General features: G+C 46.4%; 1 protein-coding gene across 4 annotated transcripts; it reads right to left on the reverse strand.

The window, feature by feature from the left end:
• Positions 1 to 9,947: 9,947 nt before the first annotated feature.
• On the reverse strand, positions 9,948 to 20,735 carry LOC125530283 (peroxidase 42). 4 transcript variants are annotated; one of them, XM_087516314.1, is made up of 4 exons: positions 20,437 to 20,726; positions 11,066 to 11,446; positions 10,800 to 10,985; positions 9,948 to 10,718 (listed from the first exon to the last, which is right to left on the reverse strand). In XM_087516314.1, the coding sequence occupies exons 2-4, from the start codon at positions 11,327 to 11,329 to the stop codon at positions 10,122 to 10,124; spliced, it is 1,047 nt and encodes a 348-aa protein (XP_087372440.1). In that variant the 5' UTR covers positions 11,330 to 11,446; positions 20,437 to 20,726; the 3' UTR covers positions 9,948 to 10,121. The 4 variants fall into 4 exon arrangements, with proteins under 4 accessions (XP_087372440.1, XP_048550637.1, XP_048550635.1 ...); XM_048694680.2 differs by having other exon boundaries at positions 9,948 to 10,985; positions 11,066 to 11,386; positions 20,437 to 20,735; XM_048694678.2 differs by having other exon boundaries at positions 9,948 to 10,985; positions 20,437 to 20,734.
• Between the last annotated feature and the right edge of the window lie 6,360 nt (positions 20,736 to 27,095).

Below are 27,095 nucleotides of genomic sequence, written 5' to 3' on the forward strand. Positions count from 1 at the left end.
TTGTTTCTCTTTATGACTGGTGTGCAGGACCTACTCCAGGAGCAACGCTAGGGACATCGCGAGCTGTCTCTCCCTCTCTCCGGCACGGACCGCTTGCACATTAAAAGGGGAGCGCCTGAGCATCGCGACTCATGGGCTCCTACTAGCTCTCTAGCCCTCACCCCCTAGCCTTGACCCACGGCATTGCGACCTGTCATACTAGCGGCGGCTGAGCTCGCTCGAGGGCCGGGACCTGAGGACGTAGAGCATTAAGGAAAGTGCGGGGGAGTGGGAAGAAGCTCGCGAGGACCTAACCCAGCAGTGTCTCAGCTGCTACCGCTCGGGCCAGGCGCTTCATCGAGGAACTACACCAAACTCAAGAGATAAGTCATGCCCTTACAAGAGTTGGACCAACGTAGCGCAAAACCCTCGCCCAGTGTGGCTCTGTCACGGCGACGTTACCTTCCTTTCTCGCCCAGCGAGGGCTGCTTGAGCGCTAAAGGGGACCTCCCGAGCATCGCGACTCAGGGGCTCTTACCGGACCTCGGGCCGCTCACCTCCTGGCCTTGACCACGGCATCGTGATCTGGCATACCAGCGACGGCTGAAGCCTGCCTAGGGACTAGGACATGTCATCGTAGAGCGCCAAGTCCTCGCGAGGATAGAAAGGGGGAGCCGAGCTGAGACAGGACAAGCACCTCGCATTGATTCATATTAAGGATATAATATTCATAAAAGACATGGCAGATGCCTTACATACCCCCACGGGGTGTTGCTTCGATTCCTTACAGGGAACAAGAGTACTAATCCTAAGGAACGCTAATCGCCCGCACCGCCGCAAGGGACGCCATCATCAATAGTGGGCTGCCCAACGTCGACGCCAACCCCATCCAGATCAGTGGCGTCGGCGGCTAGACACAGCTGCCCCGCTCCGAGCACCGCGCGAGCTCGGGGGCTCGTAGCTGTCGTCGCTCGTCTCCGGAGTCGCGAGGAGCTCGGGGGAGCCACTGAATTCCCCAACTCCTCCGCTGCTACCTGAGGAGCTGCTGGAGGGCCGACGGGCAGGCCAGGTCCTCGCCGGTTCATCGCCCCTGCCGCTCTCCCTGGGGCAGCACACCAGCCGGCGTCCTTCAGCATCGAAGACCTTGAAGAACATCAGGGAGGCGTCGTCGTATTCAAGATGAATCACGAGGGCACCTACCGTCCGGCAGACCCGGGCGATTTCGCCCCAGCCCCGGGTCATGAAGACCTTGCCCAGAGCGACGACCGCGACCTCCGCTCCGGTCGCAAGGGTGCTGCAGTCAGCATGCTGCAGCTAGAGCTCCAGAGCCCCGCTCGGCGGCATCTCAAAGGCGAAGGAAGGAGGAAGGTGAATCCAAGAGCTCGGAGGCATGGCGGCGTGGAGCACGAGCTCGCGAGAGGAGCGCTCGGCGTGGACTCCAGGAGGAACGACGCGCACCACCGTGACTCGCCGGCGTCGACGGCAGCACCGTCGATGTCCCTCGACGCCTTCTCCCCCAGGACCTACGACGTGGGCGTGCAAGGGTAGCGGAAACCCAGGCGGCGGACGCTCGTACCAGGGCCTCGGTGCCTCCTGCTGAGCACCCTCTTCTCGGTGGCAGAGGACCAGCCGCTTCTTCGGCGGAAGTGGGTCAGGACCCTCTCGGGGGGCCTTTCCCTTCTCTTCTGCAGAGAACCGGCGGATTCGCGCCATTGGCGTAAGGAGAAGCAAGAGCAAGGAAGGAGAAGGAAAGGAACAACAAGAAGGGATGGACTGAAGGGGCTCGCATAGCCCCGTACTTATAGCCGGAGGAGGCCAACCGCCGAACACCACGATCGTAGGTAATCATGACCGTTTTCTCTGCATGCAGGGACTTGTCAAGTCGTGTGGTCGCCGAGGCATCATGCGGAAGCTCATACGCCCACGTCCAATAAATCGCCACGCGGCTCCCAAGGCCGCAGGCTGTTGGGGCCCGCGGCGCTTCGCGCTTGCCCCTTCGCTTTCCTGCTATGCCAAGCCCAGGCGCACCTCGGGCCCGGGGGCTACTGTCGGCGTTCTGGGAATGGGGGTCCCCAGACTTGCCTGCCTGCGGCCTGCGGCGTGGCTCAAGTGGGGGCCCAGCGCGGCCCATCTTCATCAGCTCAAGCTCAAGACCCTCGCAAGGGGCCAAGCCTCGCGGGGCGGACGACAGGAAGCTTCCTCAAAGGCAGCCTCATCCAGCAGGCTCGTGAGGAGGCAGAGGGATCAAGGCAGGAATACCTCGCGAGGAACCCGTGACGCAATCCATGACGATCGAGACCAGGCGGGCGCCAGGCGGGCGCCGGCCTGCGTAGTGTCCTTGTTTCCCCTTTGGTGCAAAGAGGGCAAGCACAGGCCAGGGCACCGGGCATAGCGGGATCTACATGTGAAGCGGAGTACATAGCTGCTTCAGAAGCAGCAAATGAAGGAGTCTGGATGAAGGAGTTCATATCCGATCTAGGTGTCATACCTGGTGCATCGGGTCCAATGAAAATCTTTTGTGACAATACTGGTGCAATTGCCTTGGCAAAGGAATCTAGATTTCACAAGAGAACCAAGCACATCAAGAGACGCTTCAATTCCATCCGGGATCTAGTCCAGGCGGGAGACATAGAGATTTGCAAGATACATACGGATCTGAATGTTGCAGACCCGTTGACTAAGCCTCTTCCACGAGCAAAACATGATCAGCACCAAGGCTCCATGGGTGTTAGAATCATTACTGTGTAATCTAGATTATTGACTCTAGTGCAAGTGGGAGACTGAAGGAAATATTCCCTAGAGGCAATAATAAAGTTATTATTTATTTCCTTATATCATGATAAATGTTTATTATTCATGCTAGAATTGTATTAACCGGAAACATAATACATGTGTGAATACATAGACAAACAAAGTGTCACTAGTATGCCTCTACTTGACTAGCTCGTTAATCAAAGATGGTTATGTTTCCTAACCATAAACAAGTAGTTGTTATTTGATTAACGGGATCACATCATTAAGTGAATGATCTGATTGACATGACCCATTCCACTAGCTTAGCACCCGATCGTTTAGTATGTTGCTATTGCTTTCTTCATGACTTATACATGTTCCTATGACTATGAGATTATGCAACTCCCGTTTACCAGAGGAACACTTTGTGTGCTACCAAACGTCACAACGTAACTGGGTGATTATAAAGGAGCTCTACAGGTGTCTCCAAAGGTACATGTTGGGTTGGCATATTTCGAGATTAGGATTTGTCACTCCGATTGTCGGAGAGGTATCTCTGGGCCCTCTCGGTAATGCACATCACTTAAGCCTTGCAAGCACTGCAACCAATGAGTTAGTTGCGGGATGATGTATTACAGAACGAGTAAAGAGACTTGTCAGTAACGAGATTGAACTAGGTATTTGGAATACCGACGATCGAATCTCGGGCAAGTAACATACCGATGACAAAGGGAACAACGTATGTTGTTATGCGGTCTGACCGATAAAGATCTTCATAGAATATGTAGGAGCCAATATGAGCATCCAGGTTCCGCTATTGGTTATTGACCGGAGATATGTCTCGGTCATGTCTACATTGTTCTCGAACCCGTAGGGTCCGAACGCTTAAGGTTACGATGACAGTTATATTATGAGTTTATACATTTTGATGTACCGAAGTTTGTTCGGAGTCCCGGATGTGATCACGGACATGACGAGGAGTCTCGAAATGGTCGAGACATAAAGATTGATATATTGTAAGCCTATGTTTGGATACCGGAAGTGTTCCGGGTGAAATCAGGATTTTACCGGAGTACCGGGAGGTTACCGGAACCCCCCGGGAGCTAAATGGGCCATGATGGGCCTTAGTGGAAAAGAGAAGAGGCAGCCCTACATGGGCCGCGCGCCCCTCCCCTCCCTTGGTCCGAATAGGACAAGGAGAGGGGACCGACCCCTCTCTCTCTTTTCCCCCCTCCGCGAATCCTATTCCAACTAGGATTGGGGGGGGGGGAATCCTACTCCCAGAGGGAGTAGGACTCTCCTGGCGCGCCCTCCTTGGACGGCCGCCTCCCCCCCTTTAGTCCTTTATATACGGAGGCAGGGGCACCCCAGAGATAGACAAGTTGATCCACGTGATCTATTCCTTAGCCGTGTGCGGCGCCCCCAGCCACCATAGTCCTCGATAATATTGTAGCGGTGCTTAGGCGAAGCCCTGCAGCAGTAGTATGTCAAGATCGTCACCACGCCGTCGTGCTGACGGAACTCTTCCCCGACACTTTGCTGGATCGGAGTCCGGGGATCGTCATCGAGCTGAACGTGTGCTAGAACTCGGAGGTGCCGTAGTTTCGGTGCTTGATCGGTCGGATCGTGAAGACGTACGACTACATCAACCAAACGCTTCCGTTGTCGATCTACTAGGTATGTAGATCATACTCCCCCTCTCGTTGCTATGCATCACCATGATCTTGCGTGTGCGTAGGAAATTTTTTGAAATTACTACGAAACCCAACAGAGGCCATCACGGTAACTCACACAGTTGATTCATTTTAATTAAATTAAGGTTCAAGTTATCTACAACCGGACATTAACAAATTCCCATCTGCCCATAACCGCGGGCACGGCTTTCGAAAGTTCAAATCCCTGCAGGGGAGTCCCAACTTAGCCCATGACAAGCTCTCATGGTCAACGAAGGAATAGACCTCCTCCCGAGACGTTCCGATCAGACTCGGTACCTCGGTTCTTCAAGACACTTCGACAGGTTAAAACAAGACCAGCAACACCGCCCGAATGTGCCGACAAATCCCGATAGGAGATGCACATATCTCGTTCTCAGGGCACACTCAGATGAGCTCTCCATGCAACTAAAACCAAACCTCGAGTTTCCCCGAGGGGGCGCTGCACAGGACTCTAGGTTGGACCAACACTCAGAGGAGCACTGGCCCGGGGGGGTTTAAAATAAGATGACCCTCGGGCTCCAGAAACCCAAGGTAAAAGAGGCTAGGTGGCAAATGGTAAAACCAAGGTTGGGCATTGCTGGAAAAGCTTTAATCAAGGCAAACTATCAAGGGGTTCCCATTATAACCCAACCGCGTAAGGAACGCAAAAATCCGGGAACATAACACCGATATGACGGAAACTAGGGCGGTAAGAGTGGAACAAAACACTAGGCGAGAGGCCGAGCCTTCCACCCTTTACCAAGTATATAGATGCATTAAGATAACATGGCAATATGATGATATCCCAACAAGTAAATAATGTTCCAACAAGGAACGGCCTCCAATCTTCACCTGCAACTAGCAACGCTATAAGAGGGGCTGAGCAAAGCGGTAACATAGCCAATCAATGGTTTGCTAGGACATGGTGGGTTAGAGGTTTGACATGGCAATTTGGGAGGCTTGAAAGCAAATGGTAGGCATCGTAGCATTGGCATAGCAAAAGAGCGAGCATCTAGCAAAGCAAAGATAGTAGTGATTTCGAGGGTATGATCATCTTGCCTGCAAAGTTGTCAGAGTTGACTGGATCCTCGAAAGCAAACTCAATGGGCTCCTCGTTAGCGAACTCGAATCCCGGCTCTACCCAAACAAGACAAACAAGCAAACGGAACACAATCAACCACGTGCAAGGATCAAACAATATGATGCAAAGATGATATGCTATGCGGGATGCATATGCAAGATGTGACAAGGAATGCATGAACCTGGCCTCAACTTGGAAATCCAAGTGTGCCACTGGAAATATGAGATGAAATCTCTTGAAAACGATATAAAGAACGCCGGAATCGGAGTTACGGTTTGGAAATGGCAAGCGATTCAAAAATAACACCGGTCTGCGATTTACAGCAAGTAGCCATCTAAATGCAATGAGATGAACATGCTACAGCATTCAAACATGGCATCAAAATACATGGCAGGGATGCATTCAAGATGCTTAACAAAAGTCTAGCACTGAGCTACGGCCAATTCATCCATTAACAGGTTCAAACAAGCATGGCAGAAATGCATATGGAAAACAGATCTCAGACTTAGTGAAATTAACACTTGTCTGGGATTTCAGATCAGGTAGCACTCTTCGGAGAATGAAAACTATATGCTACAGGATCTGAACATGGCAAAGTAAAGCATGGCATGGAGCTACTCAAAGAGCTTAACAAAAGTCCCTTAGTGACCTTGAGCCAAAAGGGATCAAAAAATACAATTGCAAGCATGTGAACATGGCAAAAACATAATCAGATCACAGACTTAGTGAAAACTGGAGCATGCTGAAACAGATATCAAGTAGGCATGTTTACGAGCTCGATGCACTCACTACAGAGCAAGTTATGACAAACTAAGCATACACCCATCAAGAATACACAAAATGAAAACTAGACATGGCAAGAACAATAGCATAGCATGCACGGATCAACTACAACATCCTCGGCAAAATCGCTAATAAGTAGACAATCTGCCCAGATTCACGAAGTAGCAAAAGTAGAGCTCGATTGACTCAAGCTAGGGTGCTCCATAATTGGAAACAAAGACATGGATGGATAGAGCACTACAAGATTAACAAAACATCCTTACTGATTATCCTCAAAAGAGGCACGGATCACTAGGAAATAACATGAACATAAGGCCATATGAGATAAACAGCTCAAGGACTTAGTGGAAATGCTATGTCCCTGAAATCAGCATTACCAAGTGCCTCAGTTTGCAAGCTTGTGCTAGTCACCACACACATCACAAAAATACATGGGTTGCACCTCTGGAAAGATGGCAAAACCCTTAACAAAACATATGTAGAGCTCATGGGCATATCATGCACACAATAATCATGGAAAAAATGATAAATATCTAAATGGAGCAGCAGATCTGACAATTATCTCAAGTAGCCCTCTTCTAACAGCATTTCGGGCATCAAGATGAACTCAAATGAAAATGATGCAATGGAATGAAATGATGCGCTCTCTGAGACGAACAATTTGATATGCTATATGCCCAAAACGGAGCTACGGATGCAAAGTTATAGCACGATGAACAGGGCAACATGAACTAGGGTTTCGGGAGAAAGTCAACCCGAAACAGATCTAGATCTGAGATTCGGCGGCACGCTTCCCGAGGTTCGCCGGAGATGCACTGTAGCTGGCCGGAGCTTGTCGAGGACGCCGGAGTGAGGAGAGGAGAAGGAGCCGGATCCGGGGCGCGAGGGCGGCGGAGGAGCTCCGGGCGGCGAGGGACGGCAGCGAGGCGCGCGGGCGGGCGGCGCGCCGGAGTTGTGGCGGCGGAGGCCGCCGGCGTTGAAGTCGACCACGGTGGCGCAGCGGCGCCGGCCGGCGAGAGCGGGCACGGCCGCGGAAGAAGGCGCGAGCGAGGGGCCTGGCGGCGCGCGGCGGATGGGCCGCGGGGGCCGGCCTCGGGCCTGGCGGGCCCTCGCGGTCGGCGGCGGGGACGAGGCCACGTGGCGGCTCGCCAGTGGCTGCGGGACGGCGGCGCGGGACGTCCGGCGCGGACCGGACGTGTCCGGCGCGGCGCGATGCGGATTTTAGGGTTTTGGGGTAGAGGAGATCCGGGAATTGAAAATGGGGAGGTATATATAGGCATAGAGGGAGCTAGGAGAGTCCAAATGAGGTGCGGTTTTCGGTCACGCGATCGTGATCGAACGCTCTAGATGATGAAGAGGGTTTTGGTGGGTTTTGGGCCAACTTGGAGGGGTGTTGGGCTGCAACACACACGAGGCCTTTTCGGTCCCTCGGTTAACCGTTGGAGTATCAAACGAAATCCAAATGGTACGAAACTTGACAGGCGGTCTACCGGTAGTAAATCAAGGCCGCTTGGCAAGTCTCGGTCCAATCCGTAAATGTTTAATCCCCACACACGAAAGAAAGGTAGAAAGGACCACCGGAGGAGAACGAAGCACCGGAATGCAAAACGGACAACGGGGAAAATGCTCGAATGCATGAGATGAACACGTATGCAAATGCAATGCACATGATGACATGATATGAGATGCATGACAACGATAACAACACATGGAGACAAAGACCCGAACCCGAGAAAATAAAATAACTTAAGGCCGGAAACGGCAAGAGTTGGATTACATATTGGGTAAATCACATCCGGGGTGTTACAGGGCCGGTTCACACAAACGACCAAGGCTAGCTAGTTCATGAGCGACAGAATTCGCGCTACGACGACAAACAGAGATGTAAAAGTGAGAGAACCAGAGCTTCAATTGGTATTCATGTCCTCGATGACAGCTGCGTACGCTGAAGAATCCACCCTGCGCAGATCCAACACCTCACCCAGTAGTTGTGAGTCGGTCTGAAACTCTACTCGAACCATACCGAGCTCGGCTGCCATATTGATCGCATGTGACATAGCTATAGCTTCAGCAGCAAAGGCATCACTTACGTTGTCACTTCTCCCTGCCCGGGCACATAGCAGGTTGCCCTCTTTTGATCTTACCGCAACTTCCCATCCGGCGTGATGCTGACCAGGCACAAAGGATCCGTCCACATTTAGCTTGTACTCAGACTCCATCGGAGGTCGCCATCTCTCTGGGTTATCCTTGACAGCTACTTTCCCAAAGATATATAGGTATTCGAGAACATTGCTTCTGGTTCGCCTCGCCACTTCTGCTGCCGCAAGAGGCAACTCTCCCTCTCTGAGTTTGTTCCTATTTGACCACCACAACCACCAAAAGGTGAGCACGTGTAGCCGCTTTCTTTCATCGAGACCCCAAAGATAATCTATCATCCCATGCACGGACGTAATAGTCTCCAGCTCCATACGTTCCTTCTCCATGGCAAGGTCCCTCCACACTTCCTTCGCTGACTTGCATTTTATGAACACGTGTGCTCCGTCCTCATCAGCCTTACCACAGAACAAGCATTTCGTGTCGGCTATTGGGATTCCTTTGCGTGCTACATTGGCTTCCTTTTTTAATTGCTCAATAATGAGATTGTGGGAGATAAGGATGAATGATGGAAGGGCTTATCTGCAAATGTGAAGAGAGGTACGGGTATCTTTTTGCAAAATAGATCTGACAACCTATATCGCAAGATGGCAGGCACACCATCATCACCAACTCAGATTTTTATAAGAGTAAAGATAAAATACATCCAAGTCATCGAGTACCAAAAAGTTTATATCAAAACAGGACATCTCGATCGGAAACAAGATTACATAGTTCATCCACATAATCTCTCCATGGTGCGCAAACCAAAAACAAAACCTGAGTGAACAAACTCGAGCAATGCCACGGAGGAATTGTTCACGGTGTCAACGGACTTGGCAACATGGACGTTTGCTATTGGAATTAGGAGGTGGAACGGAGCCCACCCCCGAGGGGGCAGAGTTATTGTTTGGTAAATTATGTAAAGAGCCTGTAAAAGCCCGTGTAGTATTAGGGGATGTTTGTTTTCAGGGACTTTTTTATGTAGGGACTAGAAAAAGTCCCTCTTAGAGACTTTTTTATCAAACGGGAGGGACTTTTTAGGGACTAAACTAGGCATTTGAGACTAAATGAAGAAGACTCTCAAGGAGAGTCTTTTTGGGACTTTTGAAGACTTTTCCAACAATACCCCTCAATGCACCCATTGGCCCGCCACCCCATGGTGTTATTTGATTGTTATTTTCCTATATACTAGGGGCAATATGGTCATTTAATAAGCTCAACAAGGAGAGACTTTTTAGGGACTAGAGACTTTTTAGTTGGGACTAGAAAAAGTCCTACTTCTAGAGAACCAAACACCACCTTAGGCTGCTTGTAATGGGTAGTATCATAAGTTAGTATCATGCATATGATACTAGTGTATGATACTACCTCTCTAATTCATAGTATTATATAGTAGTATCGTAAATGACTTTATTTATTGTCATGCATGACATATAGTAGTGTATCATTTATTATGATACGATATCATAATATGATACTCAACCTTTTCTTTTTTCATTTAATTCTATGCCACATCATCTAAATTGCCTAGTTGGCATGCATGATACTAGTTATGATACTTCCATTACGACCAGTCTTATTGGAACAAACCCCGTGCAACTGTTTCAAACGTGTTCTGAGCCATCACGAAAGAGGATTGAACGAAGCACAGCACACACTAGCTTATACTCTTACTACAAGCAAACTAAACGACGATCCCGTAGTCAGCGGTGAACTCAAGCAGAGGCTGCGAACCCCTCGTCACCGGCGGTGGCGGGAATGCTCTGTCCGTTGGGCGCGAAGCAGCTGTTGCGGCGGATCTCGCCCACGTTTCCTCCGGGTTGGTACTGACTCAGCTTCACCAAGGAGTCACGGAACTGGCTGTAGAACCACCATTTGTTCTCGGCGAGGCCTTTGACCGCCCAGTCGGTGCGCCCGTCGCTGATGAGCACTTGGTCGGAGGTGAACACCCCCTTTCCCTCCATCAGGTTTTTGAAGTACTGGTTGTCCAACACGATGGGGGTTTCTACGTCGAGGTCCTGCAGCCGGTTCTGGTCGCTGGAGCAGTTGGCGGCGAGCCTCCTGGCGAAGTCGGCGTCCTCGGAGAAGCGGTTGTTGAAGGAGCTGCAGTGCGCCTTCCCGACGGTGTGCGCGCCAGAGAGCGCGACGAGGTCAATGGGCTCGAGATTGCGGCTCTTGAAGGCGTTGATGAGCGTGTCGGCGTCGGCAGTGGACTGCGGGAGGTCGAAGACGGCGCTGCTATTAGCCGGCTCGAGGCTGTCAAACCGGCCGAGCGGCAGGTCGTAGAAGTAGAACATTTCGCTTTCCCCGGCCTGCATAGGTTCTTTCGCGAGTGAGGTAGGGAGATGCTTTCGTTGTACAGTACAACAGCAGCGACCGACGTGTGCACGTACCACGAAGACGGCGTCGCGGGTGGCGAGGGCGATGATGTCGGCGCAGGAGACGGTGGCGCCACAGGCGGCGTGTACCTTGACGCGGACGTCCTCGATGAGCTGCATCGCACGCGGCTGCAGCGTCTGGTTCGGCGGCAGGTCCCGCTCGCTGTTGGGTCCCGTCAGAAGGACGGACGCATCGCATCCCTGAAGTGCCGCCGGTTAGGCTGAAGCAGAAACACACAAATAACGAGCAGTTCAAAGTGGAATCAAGAGTCTCCCCCTACCTGAGGAAAGCAGTCGTGGAAGAAGATACGGAGGAGGCCGGCGGCGATGGCCACCTCACCCAGGACCGCGCTCTCCACGATCGGCCACACGATGTCTTGCAGCTGCGGGCAGGAGTTGGCGTGGTAGCCGTAGGAGAGGCCGTTGGCCAGGGTCACAGGACTACTCACGTCGGCTGGCATGGAGATAAACGACCGCTTTGACAAGGCGGGGGACAGCACGGCGGCAAGGAGGCCCATGGCCAAGATCGCCCTGCTCGACGCCATGGATCTCAGCTAGCCTCGACCTGCATAAATTCGCTGCAGCTGCCGGAGTGTGGCTTCCTGGCGTCAACGAGATGCTGTCATGTATAAGACGAGCACACCTCTGCAGCTGATGCCGATCTGAGCTACAGAGCACATGCACTGGATCAAGTCGCTAGCAAGCTACAGAATGACCATGTGGTGATCCAAAAAATGTACCTCTACTGATTAATTAATGGTTGTGTGCCTGCAGATTTTCCATGACTGAGAGAGGAAGAAGTCTTGATTATTCCCAGTTTCCCTAAAGTCTGCACGTGGTTTGTCGACAACCCATGTGCGTGGTAACTTTCGCCATGGTCGGTTTGGTGCTGGTGGTCTAGTGCGATCCCCTCATTTCTACGATCTTAACACCAAGTCTTTAGGGAATCTCAAAGATTCCTCATGCGTAAGACCCTCAAAAAGGAGGTTGTAATTGCATACACTGCGACTTTCGTCGAATTCAGCAAAGATTGATCTTGGATAGAATTACATCGTTCATCTGATGTTGTACTCATTCTAGTTCTTTTGTTACTCATTCTAGTTCTTTTGTAATCCAAGTGTATGCTCATCAGACATAATTTCTTTCGCTCTAATTCTGCTTCAGGTTTTGCCAAATTGTTTATAGCAGAAAGGAACGAGCAAATTCCAAAGTAGCACTGTTTGTATCATCCCTATAAGATAAGTAACCCATCATTCTAAGAGACTCGGACAGTGCTTTTTGCCGAAAAATGGCCCGGCCACGCCCCAGCGCGCCCCAGGACGTCAAAATAGCGCCGGCAAACCCAACCAAAACCCAGCATGTTGGGGGGCTCTTGGGGGCGCCGGCGGAAGTTTCGGCGAATCGTATCTCTCCACATGTCCTTTTTCTTGGCCCACTTAATCATTTCCCTCACAAACTTTTGGTTGGGGTGGGGTGTGGCTGGGAAGATGCCCTCCCCACGCACTTCTATTTCGCCGGATGAAGCATTTGGCATCAACTTTTTTGGTTCGGTGGTATTCTTGAGGGCTCCAACGGCTAGAGATGCTCTAAGGCCCTTCCAAATGCTCCAACTTTGCATTTTTATTGAACCTTGAATGACAGTGAGAGAAAACTACCACTGCCTTTATATTAAAAAAAACTGAACCATGGAGATTACATACTTACATGGGTATAGCAGGTGGTTGGTTGTTGAGCTAGCCATTTTCTTCATGTGGAACTCGAAAAAAGGTTGTGGTGTCCATATTATCTTTTTGCAAGTTTGCCAATAAATTGTTGTTGTATTTTTTTTTCTATTAAGACAACACCTACAATGAGAGAAGGAGCAAGGAAAATATAATAATATTTGTTATTATTGCTGGTTGTCTAACATACAACCTCTCTTTTCTTTCTTATTTCTCTCTCATCCACGAACTATTTTGCAGAGTTGGCATAAGTTACGGGACGTTGCCATGGCCTCATTGGAGTGCCCTTAGCATACTATTCTTACACAACAGCTTAGGCACGTTAATTAATTTATTGTTGGCATGCTCGCTTTGAGCCTAAAATTTATTAAATTAAGTACCCTTTAGATACAACATTACCCTAAGACATAAAACATTAGGGTCTACTATCTATCTTTCAGTTAACTGAGAAATAAGAAAAACTCTTTATTTGTCAGTCAACATGGTTACACATAATTATTAAAAAAAGTTACTCATAAGTTTTGAATGTTACTATTAACTTTCCAAAGTTGAAAACACATTTTTTCTAATAGTTATTTGTAACTTTTTTAACTTGCGCATGGTTTTTGTTTTTGCTAAAGTTACTAGAACTCCAAAATCAGAAAACAAAAATGTTATACCAAAAATAGAAAATTCCATGAATTTTGATGCGGATGCAGAGGCTATTCCTAAAAATAATGCACTTTCCTTATTTCTTAGATGCCCAAGAAATAGCAAAATAGAAAATATTATGCATTCATGAGGTGATTTCAGAACATGTACGCAAATGGAGAGGCCTAAAGGATTCAGCTTACAATTGTACTCCCTCCGTTCCGAATTACTTGTCGCAAGTATGGATGCATCTAGATGCATTTTAGTTCTAGATACATCCATTTCTGCGACGAGTAATTTGGAACGAAGAGAGTACAACTGTAAGTGTCTCAAACCATTGATTGGATGTCTCAATCACACAACTGGGAATACGAGTAAATATAAAACAGGGGGGGTGGGGGGGCAAAACATGGGTATAGGTGCTCCACTTTGCATTGTGCCTTAAGAGTGTCCAGCTAGCTATTTTCTTAATGTGGAACTCTAATTAATTACAAAAAAAAGGTTGTTGTGTCCACCATATTATCTTTATGCAAGTTTGTCAATAAATTGTTGTTGTATTTTGTATTCTATTCAGACCACACCTACAATGAGAGGAGCAAGGGAAATTTATATTTGTTATTATTGCTGGTTATCTAACATACAACCTCTCTTTTCTTTCTTATTTCTCTCTCATGCACGTAAGATTTTGCAGAGTTGGCACAAGTTATGGGACGTTGCCATGGCCTCATTGGAGTGCCCTTAGCATACTATTCTTGCACAGCAGCTTAGGCACGTTAATTAATTTATTGTTGGCATACTCACTTTGAGCCTAATTTTTTTTAAATGAAGTACCCTTTAGATACAAAACTACCCTAAGACATAAAACATTAGGGTCTACTATCTATCTCCCAGTTAACCGAGAAATAAGAAAAACTCTTTATTTGTCAGTCAACATAGTTACACTGTTATACATAATTATTAAAAAAGTTAAACATAAGTTTTGAATGTTACTATTAACTTTCCAAAGTTGAAAACAATTTTTTTTTTCTAACAGTTATGTGTAACTTTTTAAACTTGCACATGGTTTTCGTTTTTGTTAAAGTTACTACTAACTCAAAAATCAGAAAACAGAAAACAAAAATGTTATACCAAAAATAGAAAATTCCATGAATTTTGATGCGGATGCCGAGGCTATTCTAGAATAGTGCACTTTCCTTATTTCTTAGATGCGTTGATGAGGTGATTTCAAAACATGTACCATGCACTAGCAAATCATGATAGGAAACTACGCAAATGGAGAGGCCCAAAGGATTCAGCTTACAGTTGTTAGTGTCTCAAACCATTGATTGGATGTCTCAATCACACAACCAGGAATACGAGTAAAGCAAACGAACAAGTGCATTACAATTATTTACAATGGTTAACTATTTAAGTATTTAACCGGGTTGTCAAAATATCAGCAGGGCATACATCAGAATTTGATTCTACCTAGTAGTTTTTTTTCTTGTGAGAACTGGCTCAAAGAATGAGATCTATAAAAACAACTCTAGCAGATACCCAATAGTTCAAGCCCCTAAAATGATTTTGCAGTGTACCCTAGAATTTTTTTAGAGACTCTAATAGTAGTGGACCACGAAGTCAAACATCCAAAAACTAAGGCTGTATATTTCCTCTACTGCATAGGCCCCACCAGGCAGTGGGTACCTCCTTTTTTCTTTTCTTTTTTCCCTTCTTATCGACTCGTGGCTTCTCGCACAGGTGATCTAAACATCCGGGTCGTACACCTCACCAGCGAGGCAGGACCTCCCGGTCTGCCCAAACCCACATCTCATTGTACCCACTGGTCACCACCACGCTGAACTGCAGTGGCCCGGGCGGCGCCTGACTCTTGTTGCACGACCGCCTCGGTCTCCTATTGCCGCCGCTGGAGGGACTTCTTCACACCCCGCTCTCTCTCCCATCGCCGCTCACCGATGGCTACCTCTTGCGTGGCTCGCCAGACCCCGCCATCGCGGCGCCATCGAAGGGCTCCTCCGCGGCGGGCGGGTCGTGCAGCATGACCCTCCGGGGCTGCCTCTTCTTATTTCTGCTGCTGCTGGTGGATGTGCTTGACCGCTGCTGGGCTCTAGCGGCAGCCGCCCTCTGCTGCGACGAACACATCGGTAGATTTGGGAATTTTAAGGCTAGGATCTTTGTTGTACAAATTCATGTAGCTTCATGGTTCTTTTTGTAAATAAACAATGGCCTGTGGGTTGATTCATACAGTTTTGTATGAATTTGTTACCTGAATCTGAGTTAGTGTACCACTTTTCACTAATTTTCAAGATTATGTATGATTCTGTTATCTCCAAGCACGTTTATGTATCATGGATGTAATTAACTCCAAAATTAATGTATGTGACGGGCAGAAAATATGGGCCCGTAATATATGGGTTACTAGATATGTGATGGACGGGGCCGCATTGACGGGCCCAGGGACCGTCACCTGTGGTAGTGTCTCCTTGCTGCGCTCCGCTACCCAATTCGAGCCGCCACCCTCTTGCTCTACCTCGTCTTGTCCGTCACCGCCCCTGATCCACCCTGCCTCGTTACAGCTGGCCACTGCATGCTACTGCCACCCGCTGGGAAGAAAGGATAGGGCAAGTTGTTGGCATGCGCCTAGACGGATTTCCTCGGTCGAATAAGAGCTTGGGAGATGGCAGCACCACGCCGGAGTGAAACCAGTGGCCTTGCGGTCGAGGATGGTGAGCCACCGCTGTCTTGGAGCCGGTATTGATGGTGATGCACTGGAGCGACAGGGGAGGAGGGGAGGGAGCAGCGGGGAGTGGCCTATGTGCCAATGGCCATCTGCGAGCGAGGGTCGAGCGGCTGCTCGAAGGGCGGCATCTCTCAATTCTTCCTCCCCGCTCCCTCTCACGCGCAAATCTGCCTTCGGCAGCTGCCGCTGCCACTCATTGACCAACATCGCTCATGGTCCCCGCATATGGACATGGTTTGGTGGCACGAATAAGAGCTTGGGAGGTGGCGGCACCGCGCCAGAGTGAAGCCAGTGGCCTTGCGGTCGAGGATGGTGCGCCACCGCTATCTTGGAGCCGGTATTGATGGTGACGCACCGGAATGACCAAGGGGGGGGGGAGCAGCAGCAGGGAGTGGCCTACGTGCCAATGGCCATCTGTGAGTGAGGCTCGAGCGGCTGCTCGACGGGCGGCATCTCTCAATTCCTCTTCCCCGCTCCCTCTTGTTACAGTATATGTGGATTGCACTGGCCCTTTCCATCAGTTCGGACTTTTGGTTGTGTTGGCTAGTGCATGAAGCTTAACATGGTATCAAAGCTAAGGTCTTGAGTTCAAATCCTGACTTTCGCAATTTATTAAAAAATGCTAGTAGCCCCCCCTTTGTGTCCACATAGTGGCCTCTTGAGTCATACGTGAGTTTCGCGCGCCGTCACTCTCTTCCGGTTGCATGTGTTGACTTGTCTTCCCCATCACACGTGAGAGGGGATGTTACAATATATGTAGATTGCACTAGCCCTTTTCATCAGTTCAGACTTGTGGTTGCATTGGCTAGTGCTTGAAGCTTAACACCTCTCACGCGCAAATCTGCCTTCGACAGCTGCCGCTGCCACTTGTTGGCCGGCCGACATCGCTCATGGTGCTCGCGTATGGACATGGTTTGGTGGCATGAAATGGGCGGAGTAGGCAGCAGCCTGGCGAGGAGCGGTCGGCCGGAAGGGAAGAAGGTGTTGAGAGGTGAGCGGTTGGTCGTAAATTTCCCACCCTTCATGCATTGGGAGATATAGAGTGCACCCTAAATTTTGGTTTTAAAACTCACATTTACAGTTTAAGAAGGTGTTTTAGAGTGCATCCAATTTTTTTTACAGATTGAGGATGATATTGGGCGTTTGCTAAAGTGGATTTTTTGACCATAAACCTTTAAAATGGTAGTTCTTTTTATAGTTTAAGTGCTTATATGGTGTCTTCTATAGTTGCTCTCCTTAGGGGCGACATAAAAAGGGACCATTTGAACACAGCAAGAGAGGAGATGCTAAGTATGTCATACCGAATTCGGAAAACATAGGCATCTCATACCGAATTCATATTCTGATGGATCAGTATACCTATTCTCTTCCCTCAAACTTGTGTATCTTATAACTCCAAATTGTTTTTGTATTTCATTAGCATCCTGATTTGTGAGACAACATTGTCGATATTATAGCAACAAATGTAACTGGAGCCTCATTTCCTATTTATATTATTTTCCATTTCGTGTGTCCAATAATTATCTGGCTTAATAATTTATCTCTTTCTTCATAAACCAACCTCAACCTCATATAATGTTTTTTATATTATATAAATGTTTTTTAGAAACGCTCCATGAAATTCACACGAAAAAACTAGACGGGGTTGTTTTCAAAGTGGATTTTGAGAAAGCGTACGATAAAGTCAAATGGCCATTTCTTCAACAGGCCTTGCGCATGAAAGGTTTTGATCGCCAGGTAGAATCGTTCACGCAAAAAGAGTGTTGGAATTAAAGTGAATGACGACATAGGTCACTACTTCCAAACACATAAGGGCCTGAAACAAGGAGATCCGATGTCACCTATTCTGTTCAACATAGTAGTCGACATGTTGACGATTCTAATAGGAAGGGCTAAGGATGCTGGTCAAGTAGGTGGCCTGGTACCTCATCTAGTTGATGGAGGTGTGTCTATCCTACAGTACGCCAATGATACTATCATCTTCATGGAGCATGACCTGGCAAAAGCGAGAAACATGAAGTTGTTGTTATGCTTATTCGAACAATTGACCGGGTTAAAGATTAACTTTCACAAAAGTGAATTGTTCTGTTTTGGTAGAGCCAATAAGGAACAAGAGGCGTACAAACAATTGTTCGGGTATGAATTGGGGGCCTTACCTTTCACGTATTTGGATATACCAATTCACCATCGTAAGCTAACAAACGGAGAATGGAAGTGCATTGAGGATCGATTTGAGAAGAAACTGAGCTGCTGGAAGGGCAAGCTAATGTCATACAGGGGCCGGTTAATTCTCATTAATTCGATTCTCACGAGTATGCCCATGTTTCTCTTGTCTTTTTTCGAGGTACCAGTTGGAGTTCGGAAAAGACTAGACTTCTATCATTCCCACTTCTTCTGGCAGGGTGATGATCTGAAGAGAAAATATAGACTTGCTAAATGGGATATTATTTGTCGACCGAAAGACCAAGGGGGCCTAGGTATCGAAAATCTCGAGGTGAATAACAGATGTCTTCTCAGCAAGTGGCTGTATAAGCTATCTGTAGAGACGGAGGCCACATGGGCACATATTCTCCGTAATAAGTACCTTCATTCCAAAACTTTGTCCCAGGTGACAGTGAGGTCGACGGACTCGCCTTTTTGGAAAGGACTGATGAGAGTTAAATCAGTTTTTTTCAATAGGACAAAGTTTATAGTCGGAATCGGTACCTCTACGAGATTTTGGGAGGATACATGGCTAGGGGAAACACCTCTCGCGCTTCAATATCCTTCTCTTTATAGCATTGTTCAACGGAGAGACGCCTTCGTTGCGACAGTACTTCAGTCCACTCCTCTCAATGTCCACTTCAGGAGAACGCTAGCCGGAAACCCTTGGGAAGCTTGGCTTCATCTGGTGAGACGATTGATGGATGTGCAGCTTTCTCAACAACCAGATCAGTTGTGCTAGAAGCTAACTAGGAATGGAGAGTTTACGATTAAATCCATGTATCTGGATGTTATCAACGCTAGCTCTATTCCTAGTTCGAAACATGTCTGGAATGTCAAAGTACCTTTGAGAGTTAAAGTGTTTATGTGGTTTGTACACAAACAAGTCATTTTAACTAAGGACAACTTGGCAAAACGCAACTCGACTGGATCTAAAAAATGTAGTTTTTGTGACCGGGATGAATCCATCAAACACCTCTTTCTTGACTGCCCGTTGGCAAAAAATTTATGGCGGACTGTTCACATAGCTTTTAATATTACTCCTCCGAATATTATCAACACATTATTTGAGACGTGGCTTGACGGGATAGATTCCATAACAGCAAGACACATTCGTGTAGGAGTATGTGCTTTATTATGGGCAGTCTGGAACTGCAGAAATGATTTGGTTTTTAACAGAACAACAAATACTCATTTTTTGCAGGTTATCTTCCGAGCCACTGCATTGATCCGTATGTGGTCGCTACTCACTCCGACGGAGGCCAGGGAGCGTTTGGTTACTGGATTTATCCGATGGGAGATGGTAGAACGGGTTATTTTCAACCGGTTTGGATGGCGGTTATGTAATATGATAGGCCATTAGTTTTCCAATCTTTATTTTGCCAGCCGGTTGTGGTTTTACTTTTACTCTTCCGCTCTTTGTGAGCATTTTTTGGGTTCGTTTGTTTGAGACTTCAAGACATGTGATGAACTTATTTGCTTATTAATAAATGTGGCCGTATGCATCGTTCTGATGCAAAGGCTAGGGATCTCCCCCTTTTCGAAAAAAAAACAAGTTGGCTACGGTTGTTGCTTGCTAGATTGCATACAAGCCTCCCAAAAGTGAAATTTCTGAAAATACTTATTTTTTACGACACATGTTGGAACCACATGTTTGTGTTTTTTAAGAGAAAACCACACGTTTCTGTTTTTATGAACCGAATATTGAATACAACAAATAGACAATTTAGAATAAGCAAACATTTTACTGCAGTGAACAAAACATTTTTCAACACGTGATTGCAACACACCAAAGATTTGACTATGTTAAACAAAAAAAATGTAACTGCTGAACGAAAAGATGGCCAAATTCAGCAAAAGAAATTCGTGACTATAGTGAACTAAAAATTCTGATCACGGAACAAAAGATATATCCATAGTTCACCTTTTTATTATGGATAAAAAATCATATGCATCAAAGTAATGCTAAAAAACAGAAGAAAAAATACCGGAAAATATTGATGACAGTTTTCTTTTTAGGTAGATATTTGGATGACATAGTAAAATCATTACATAGTGTAATGCTGACGTCATTAAAGACTTGCCGTCATATTGCACTCCTGGAGTGTATGATGTCCCGGCAGAGGAGCATATTGTCAAACATCTTGCGTGCACACAAGATACCGATGCTAAACAGTTGATCTTCAATCTAATCGACTCACTGTTGCAGGAAGAGTTTGTGAAAATAGTAGTCATGATGTGGGATTGGTTCAGCGATCCACGGAAGAGGCATATCAAAGTCCAATGTCAACTTACGGATTGGTTCAGCGATTTCTATAAGAACAATCAACTGCATCACAGAAGAGGGGCAACGAATTGGTACCTGCTGCTCGTGCGAGCCGGCCGAAGTGGATCCCGCCCCCTATGGGCTGTGTCAAGGTCAATGTCGATGCTCTCCTGCGAAGAAGCAGGCTCGAGGGGCGGTGGCGGCGGACGGCAGCTTCTTGGGAGCGTCCCGCGTAATCGACGCTGGCTTCACCGATCCGACAACGATGGAGGCAATTGCTTGCCGGAATGCACTGGCTATTGCCGAAGATTTGGGGCAAAGAAGGCTTCGGGTGGCTGCTGATTGCTGGAGGTGACGATAAGCTCGTACTTTGACTACAAGTGGTACGTGGAGCCCCGTGACGTCGACTGTCTAGCCATTTTTTGTTAGCAGCCTGGGCCCAGCTCCTGGTATATGTTCGGACATTTTCGGTGCGCATCGAATACTTCAGTACAAGTGAAGAGCCCATTACATCTCAAAAGACCGGCCTGAAGCGAATATGGCACTCTCCCTTATAAGGAGCTCCTAACCTCCTCCTATATTCAAGGTGAGACTAAAGTCACTAGCACTACCCAAGGTCAGGTTCCTGACACCCCACCCCCCTAGAGAAGCCCCCTTAGGATGGCGTGGGGCCCAGCCCTGGTACCACTTGTTAGCAGCCTAGGCTCAGCTCCCGGTCCATTGGCATATGTTCGGACGATTTCGGTGCGCATCGGACACTCCAGTATAAGCAAAGAGCCCACTACATCCCAAAAGACCGGCCTGAAGGGAATGTGGCACTCTCCCTTATAAGGAGCTCTTAGCCTCCTCCCATATCCAAGGTGGGACTAAAGTCACTAGCACTACCCAAGGTCAGGTTCCTGACATTTTTTCACTCGACCCAGCGGCCAGCGCACCCCACCCCAGCAGGGGAAAAACCTCTGCCTTGATGCCCTTCGTTTCGGCGGCCATGTGGCACAACAGCCGAGGCAGGCCCGCGGGCTGCGCCGGGTCACCGTCATTGGGCGGCGTCAGGCGCCCCGTGAGCGAGCCCCAGCTGGCGCGAGCGCGGGCGTGGTAGGTCACCGTCATGGGGTGGTTTCGGTTGCGCCCGTGTGCACCCCCTCTCGCGCGGGAGCTCCTATACGGCGCTGCAGGCGCCGGTTCGCGCTGCTGGCGCCTGCAGCGCCCCGCACTGGGCCGGCCACGAACCATGGTGACCAGGGGAATGTAAAAACCTCGCCAAAAAAATGAAAATAATAGTGCCGAAATCACTAATTAAGGAGTACTCATTGCAAAGAACATTCCACTTTCCCAGGTCGCGACAAGTGGCGCACATGCAGCGCGCCACTTGTCGCCACCTGAGAGTTTTCCTTTTTTCTAGATCCGTTTATTCAAAACATTTTATCTCTTAAACCGTGCGTCCAAATCTCGAACCGTTTTTACCATTGGATTCCTTACGTTGAGATCTTGAAAACTAGATCTCATGTTGATAGGTTTTGATGAACTTTTTTCACGAAAAAAAATCGGACGAAAAAACCGGGCGAAAAAACTGAACCGGAAGCACGGTTTTTTCCCTTTCCGAAACAGGCACGCCCGTGCCTCTCGCAAAATCACAACCGTGCCTCTCGTGGAAGCAAAACCGTGATTCTCGTGTAAGGAAAAAAACAGAAAACACGTTTTTTCCGTTTCCGAGAGGCACGGCCGTGACTCTCGCGAAAGCACAACCGTACCTCTCGTGAAAGCAAAACCGTGACTCTCACGAAAGAAAAAAAACAGAAAACGCGTATTTTTTCCCTTTCCGAGAGGCACGGCCGTGACTCTCGCTAAAGCACAACCATACCTCTCGCGGAAGAAAACCGTGACTTTCACGTAAAAAAACAAAACACATTTTTTCGTGAAATCGAAAAGCTAAGAAAGACGGGGGAAAACCGAAACGTCGAAAAAACCCGAAAAAAACGTTTAAAAAGCCGAAAACGCGTGCGGGAAAAAACAAAATCCAAAGGAAGCGTCCAGAGCGCGACACGTGGCGAATGACTGAGAGCGCGCCAAGTGGCGCTGATCGTTGCGAGGCTCCCAAAGAAGCGCTCGTTAACTAGTTGCTCCTTAATAATGCTATGTACAGGATCCGAACTTATCACATCGTGTTAACATACAGATGCCAATAGCTAGACGACCTACTTGCCATTGTCGATTAGCACCAGAGGCGATAGCATAATAACAGGGCTGCAGCGCTATTTTATTCATCTATTGTATCACTTATTTTTTTTGAATTAATTAAAAAAAGATCGTTGTTTTGAAAAAAGTTCATTGATTTTGCAAATAAGTTCATCAATTGCGAAAAAAAGTTCATCAAATTTGAAATGAAAGTTCATTGATTTAGAAAAAAGTTCACTGGATTTCAAAAAAAAGTTCATCGTATTTGAAAAATAGTTCACCGGATTTGAAAAAAAAGTTCACCAGATTCGAAAAAAGTTCACCGGATTTGGAAAAAGTTCATCGATTTTGAACAAAACTTCATCGAATTCAAAAAAGTTCACCGAATTCGAAAAAGAGTTCACCAAATGCGAAAAAAATAGAATTAGAAAAAAAGTTACGGATAATTTCAAATTTTCTTTAAAATAAATACTCACGCATTTAAGAAAAAGAAAAAAAAAGAAAAAGGAAAGCTTCGTGAACAGAAAGGAATAAAAAGGTAGAAAGAAGAAAGATTTATGTCCCATGGTGGTGTCGTAGTGGTTACTTCGATTTGCTTTCTATATGGAGTGGTCTAGGGTTCGAATCTGGTTTACGCTTCTTTTTTGTATCCTTTCCAGAAAAGAAAAACGTAGAACGGACCAGACCAGCTCGGACTGCTGCAGGCGCCTGTTGGCAGATTGCACTGTAACGGGCGCCTGCAGCGCCAAATAGGAATTGCGCTCTCGCGCACTGCGCCGTGCGAGTTGTGTTCGCCTGTCGGCGTCCTTGGGCTTCGGGCTGGTTTACTCACTTGCGTTAGCTGGGCCTGATCGATTTGTCAGCGCCACTGGACTCCTGTTGGGCTTCATCGCTCGCTAGGAAGCTTGCCCGTGGGATTTCGGTTAGGCCGGCTGTTCGGGCCTATTTGGCGCTGCAGGCGTCGGTTATTACTTTTTATGCAAACCGACGCCTTCGCTGGTACGCACTATCCATTAGGCCGTCGCCCACTAGTGCAAATCTACTTCCCTTCTTTCTTTTATTTAGTTCTTCAGTTTGTTTTGTTTTTTTATACTTTTCTGTTCATTCTTTTTTGTTTTCTTTAGTGCATGATTTTTTATCAAATTTCATGAACCTTTTTTCTAAATTGATGAACTTTTTAATTAGATTTTTTAAGAATTGATGAACTTTTTTACAAGTTTGATGATTTGTTTTTTCAAATTTAATGAACTTTTTTCAAAATCGATGAACTTTTTAAAAATTTGATGTACTTCTTTTCAAATTTGATGAATTCTTTTTCAAGATCAATAAATATTTTCCAAATTTGATGAATTTTTTTTGAAAATTGATGAACTTTTTCCAAAATCCGATGAACTTCTTTCAAATTGGATGAACTTTTTACTCACTTGCGTTAGCTGGGCCTGATCGATTTGTCAGCGCCACTGGACTCCTGTTGGGCTTCATCGCTCGCTAGGAAGCTTGCCCGTGGGATTTCGGTTAGGCCGGCTGTTCGGGCCTATTTGGCGCTGCAGGCGTCGGTTATTACTTTTTATGCAAACCGACGCCTTCGCTGGTACGCACTATCCATTAGGCCGTCGCCCACTAGTGCAAATCTACTTCCCTTCTTTCTTTTATTTAGTTCTTCAGTTTGTTTTGTTTTTTTATACTTTTCTGTTCATTCTTTTTTGTTTTCTTTAGTGCATGATTTTTTATCAAATTTCATGAACCTTTTTTCTAAATTGATGAACTTTTTAATTAGATTTTTTAAGAATTGATGAACTTTTTTACAAGTTTGATGATTTGTTTTTTCAAATTTAATGAACTTTTTTCAAAATCGATGAACTTTTTAAAAATTTGATGTACTTCTTTTCAAATTTGATGAATTCTTTTTCAAGATCGATAAATATTTTCCAAATTTGATGAATTTTTTTTGAAAATTGATGAACTTTTTCCAAAATCCGATGAACTTCTTTCAAATTGGATGAACTTTTTACTCACTTGCGTTAGCTGGGCCTGATCGATTTGTCAGCGCCACTGGACTCCTGTTGGGCTTCATCGCTCGCTAGGAAGCTTGCCCGTGGGATTTCGGTTAGGCCGGCTGTTCGGGCCTATTTGGCGCTGCAGGCGTCGGTTATTACTTTTTATGCAAACCGACGCCTTCGCTGGTACGCACTATCCATTAGGCCGTCGCCCACTAGTGCAAATCTACTTCCCTTCTTTCTTTTATTTAGTTCTTCAGTTTGTTTTGTTTTTTTATACTTTTCTGTTCATTCTTTTTTGTTTTCTTTAGTGCATGATTTTTTATCAAATTTCATGAACCTTTTTTCTAAATTGATGAACTTTTTAATTAGATTTTTTAAGAATTGATGAACTTTTTTACAAGTTTGATGATTTGTTTTTTCAAATTTAATGAACTTTTTTCAAAATTGATGAACTTTTTAAAAATTTGATGTACTTCTTTTCAAATTTGATGAATTCTTTTTCAAGATCGATAAATATTTTCCAAATTTGATGAATTTTTTTTGAAAATTGATGAACTTTTTCCAAAATCCGATGAACTTCTTTCAAATTGGATGAACTTTTTTTCTAATCGATGAACTTTTGTTTCAAATTTGATGAACTTTGTTCAAATTTGATGAACTTTTTTCAAAATTTTATAAACATTTTTTCATTAAAAATTTGACTTTTCCAAAAAATGAATAGTTCAAAAATGTGTAATAAATAGCGCGTCTCGTATGGTTCTTAAAGTGTTTGCGTCTGCTATAAATCATCAGTATTTCGATGGTGTAGTGGCTAGCTAAACAATCCTCCAATTTAGAGGCACAGGTTTGAGTCATTGTTCTCGCATATTTTTGCGTATTTTTCGCAAGACATTTACTGCTCTCTTTCGTCTGTGGGCCAGGCAACTAGGCGTTGTCAGTAGGCGCCGGTTCTCTTCGAGAGGCAACCGAACACCAGCCGGCTACGTCTTGCACGGAGGCTCGATCGGCTTCAGTAAGCAGCGAGAAGGATCGATCGGGTTCTGTTAGCAGCGCAAGAATTGCTCGGGTTTAGTTAGTTGCAAAGAGATCGATCGGGTTCAGTATGTAGTGCGAGGGATCGATCGCTCGGGTTCAGTATGTAGTGCGAGGGCGAGATCGATCGCTGGGGTTCAGTAAGCGAACGCTTCGCTCGATTCAGTTAGTGAACACGGCTCGCACACACGCGCGCATACGAGAGAAACACGAAAACAGCTGCATCACTTGGGCCCGACCACCTTCTGATTGCCCATCGTAACTGGGAACTCCCCGTAAATTTTCTTGCCCTCACTTCTACCATGATTTTTTTACATCATGGACGACCCAAAGAATATCACGCAGGTGCGTCTCCGGCCCGCCTAGGACGAAAAGCTCATTTTCTATCATATTTTTTATCATAGAAGTAGGAGCCCGCCACATCTATGATGATACACGTTTTTGTCACAAGTAACATCATAGAAGTGTCACATCCATGACAAAAAAATCGTTCATGCCATAGTGTCACGGAAGTGTCTTTTTTGTAGTGTTATATAAAGTTAGGACAAAACTATATTTCTTTCAACAAATGCAAACCAGGCTCCACCTACACTAAAAGCATGATTATTTTGTTATACATACCTGGAATTTTTTTGCAATACATTCAATATATTGACCCTTTGCGGCTGCAACATATCAAGTTGTGGGTTTAACCATATCGAAGGAGAGATATGAAGTAGGGTTGCAACGCTATACTTAACTCTTGCCTATGAGTGGATGGACGCCAAAAGACTAGATTATATTTTCGTTGCATAACTATTGTAAGATAGCCTTGAGCTAAACAGGTATGTGATGTAAAAGAGACTGGATCTGCGATGTAATACTATGGCATATGACATATCTTTGTATTTCATCGTGTACTGTGCCTATCAGCAATTGATATAGGGACTGACATGGTAAAACGCATAGATTTGAGGACCTTCCAGGACCGGGTCGTGACAGATGGTCCACTGCTCTGATGCCGCCCAGTGCTACGGTTCATTTACTAATAGCATCTCATGCTCCAGTGCAACAGGCACACCCATGCATTGCTAAAGTTCACGACATCGGGACAGTCCATTGTTGGTGCAACTATTGGCCTCATGTGTTTTGGAGATTGTTGACACAAACATGCATGGACTGATTTGTTTGCTAGTGCATATAGAGAGAAATAGTACATGCAGAACCGAATAGAATGTTGTCTCCAGTGTCAAGTTCGAGGAACTTCACCGAAGAATATTTGCGTTGCAGAGAAGAATGAGCTACATCTATTGAAGACATGTAGGTGAGAAGATTGATGTGAAGGAGTTAGCCCCTCGAAAATTATTGCTGACGTGAAGCAATTAGTTCGGAGCTTCTGTCCGAAGGAAAATTACTGCAGCGTATGGAAGTCGAAGACAAAGTGAAGACGTAGTATTCATTTCATTGTTCTTTTTTCATTTATTTGAGTCATATGACCTCCGTACTATTAAGAGGGGTATAGGTTCTCGAAGCTTAGATCCGCTGCGATGCTTAGCCCAAAACCTATGA

This window comes from Triticum urartu, chromosome 1A (assembly GCF_056163025.1).
Source record: "Triticum urartu cultivar PI428250 chromosome 1A, HENAU_Tu73, whole genome shotgun sequence".
Lineage (NCBI taxonomy): Eukaryota > Viridiplantae > Streptophyta > Magnoliopsida > Poales > Poaceae > Triticum > Triticum urartu.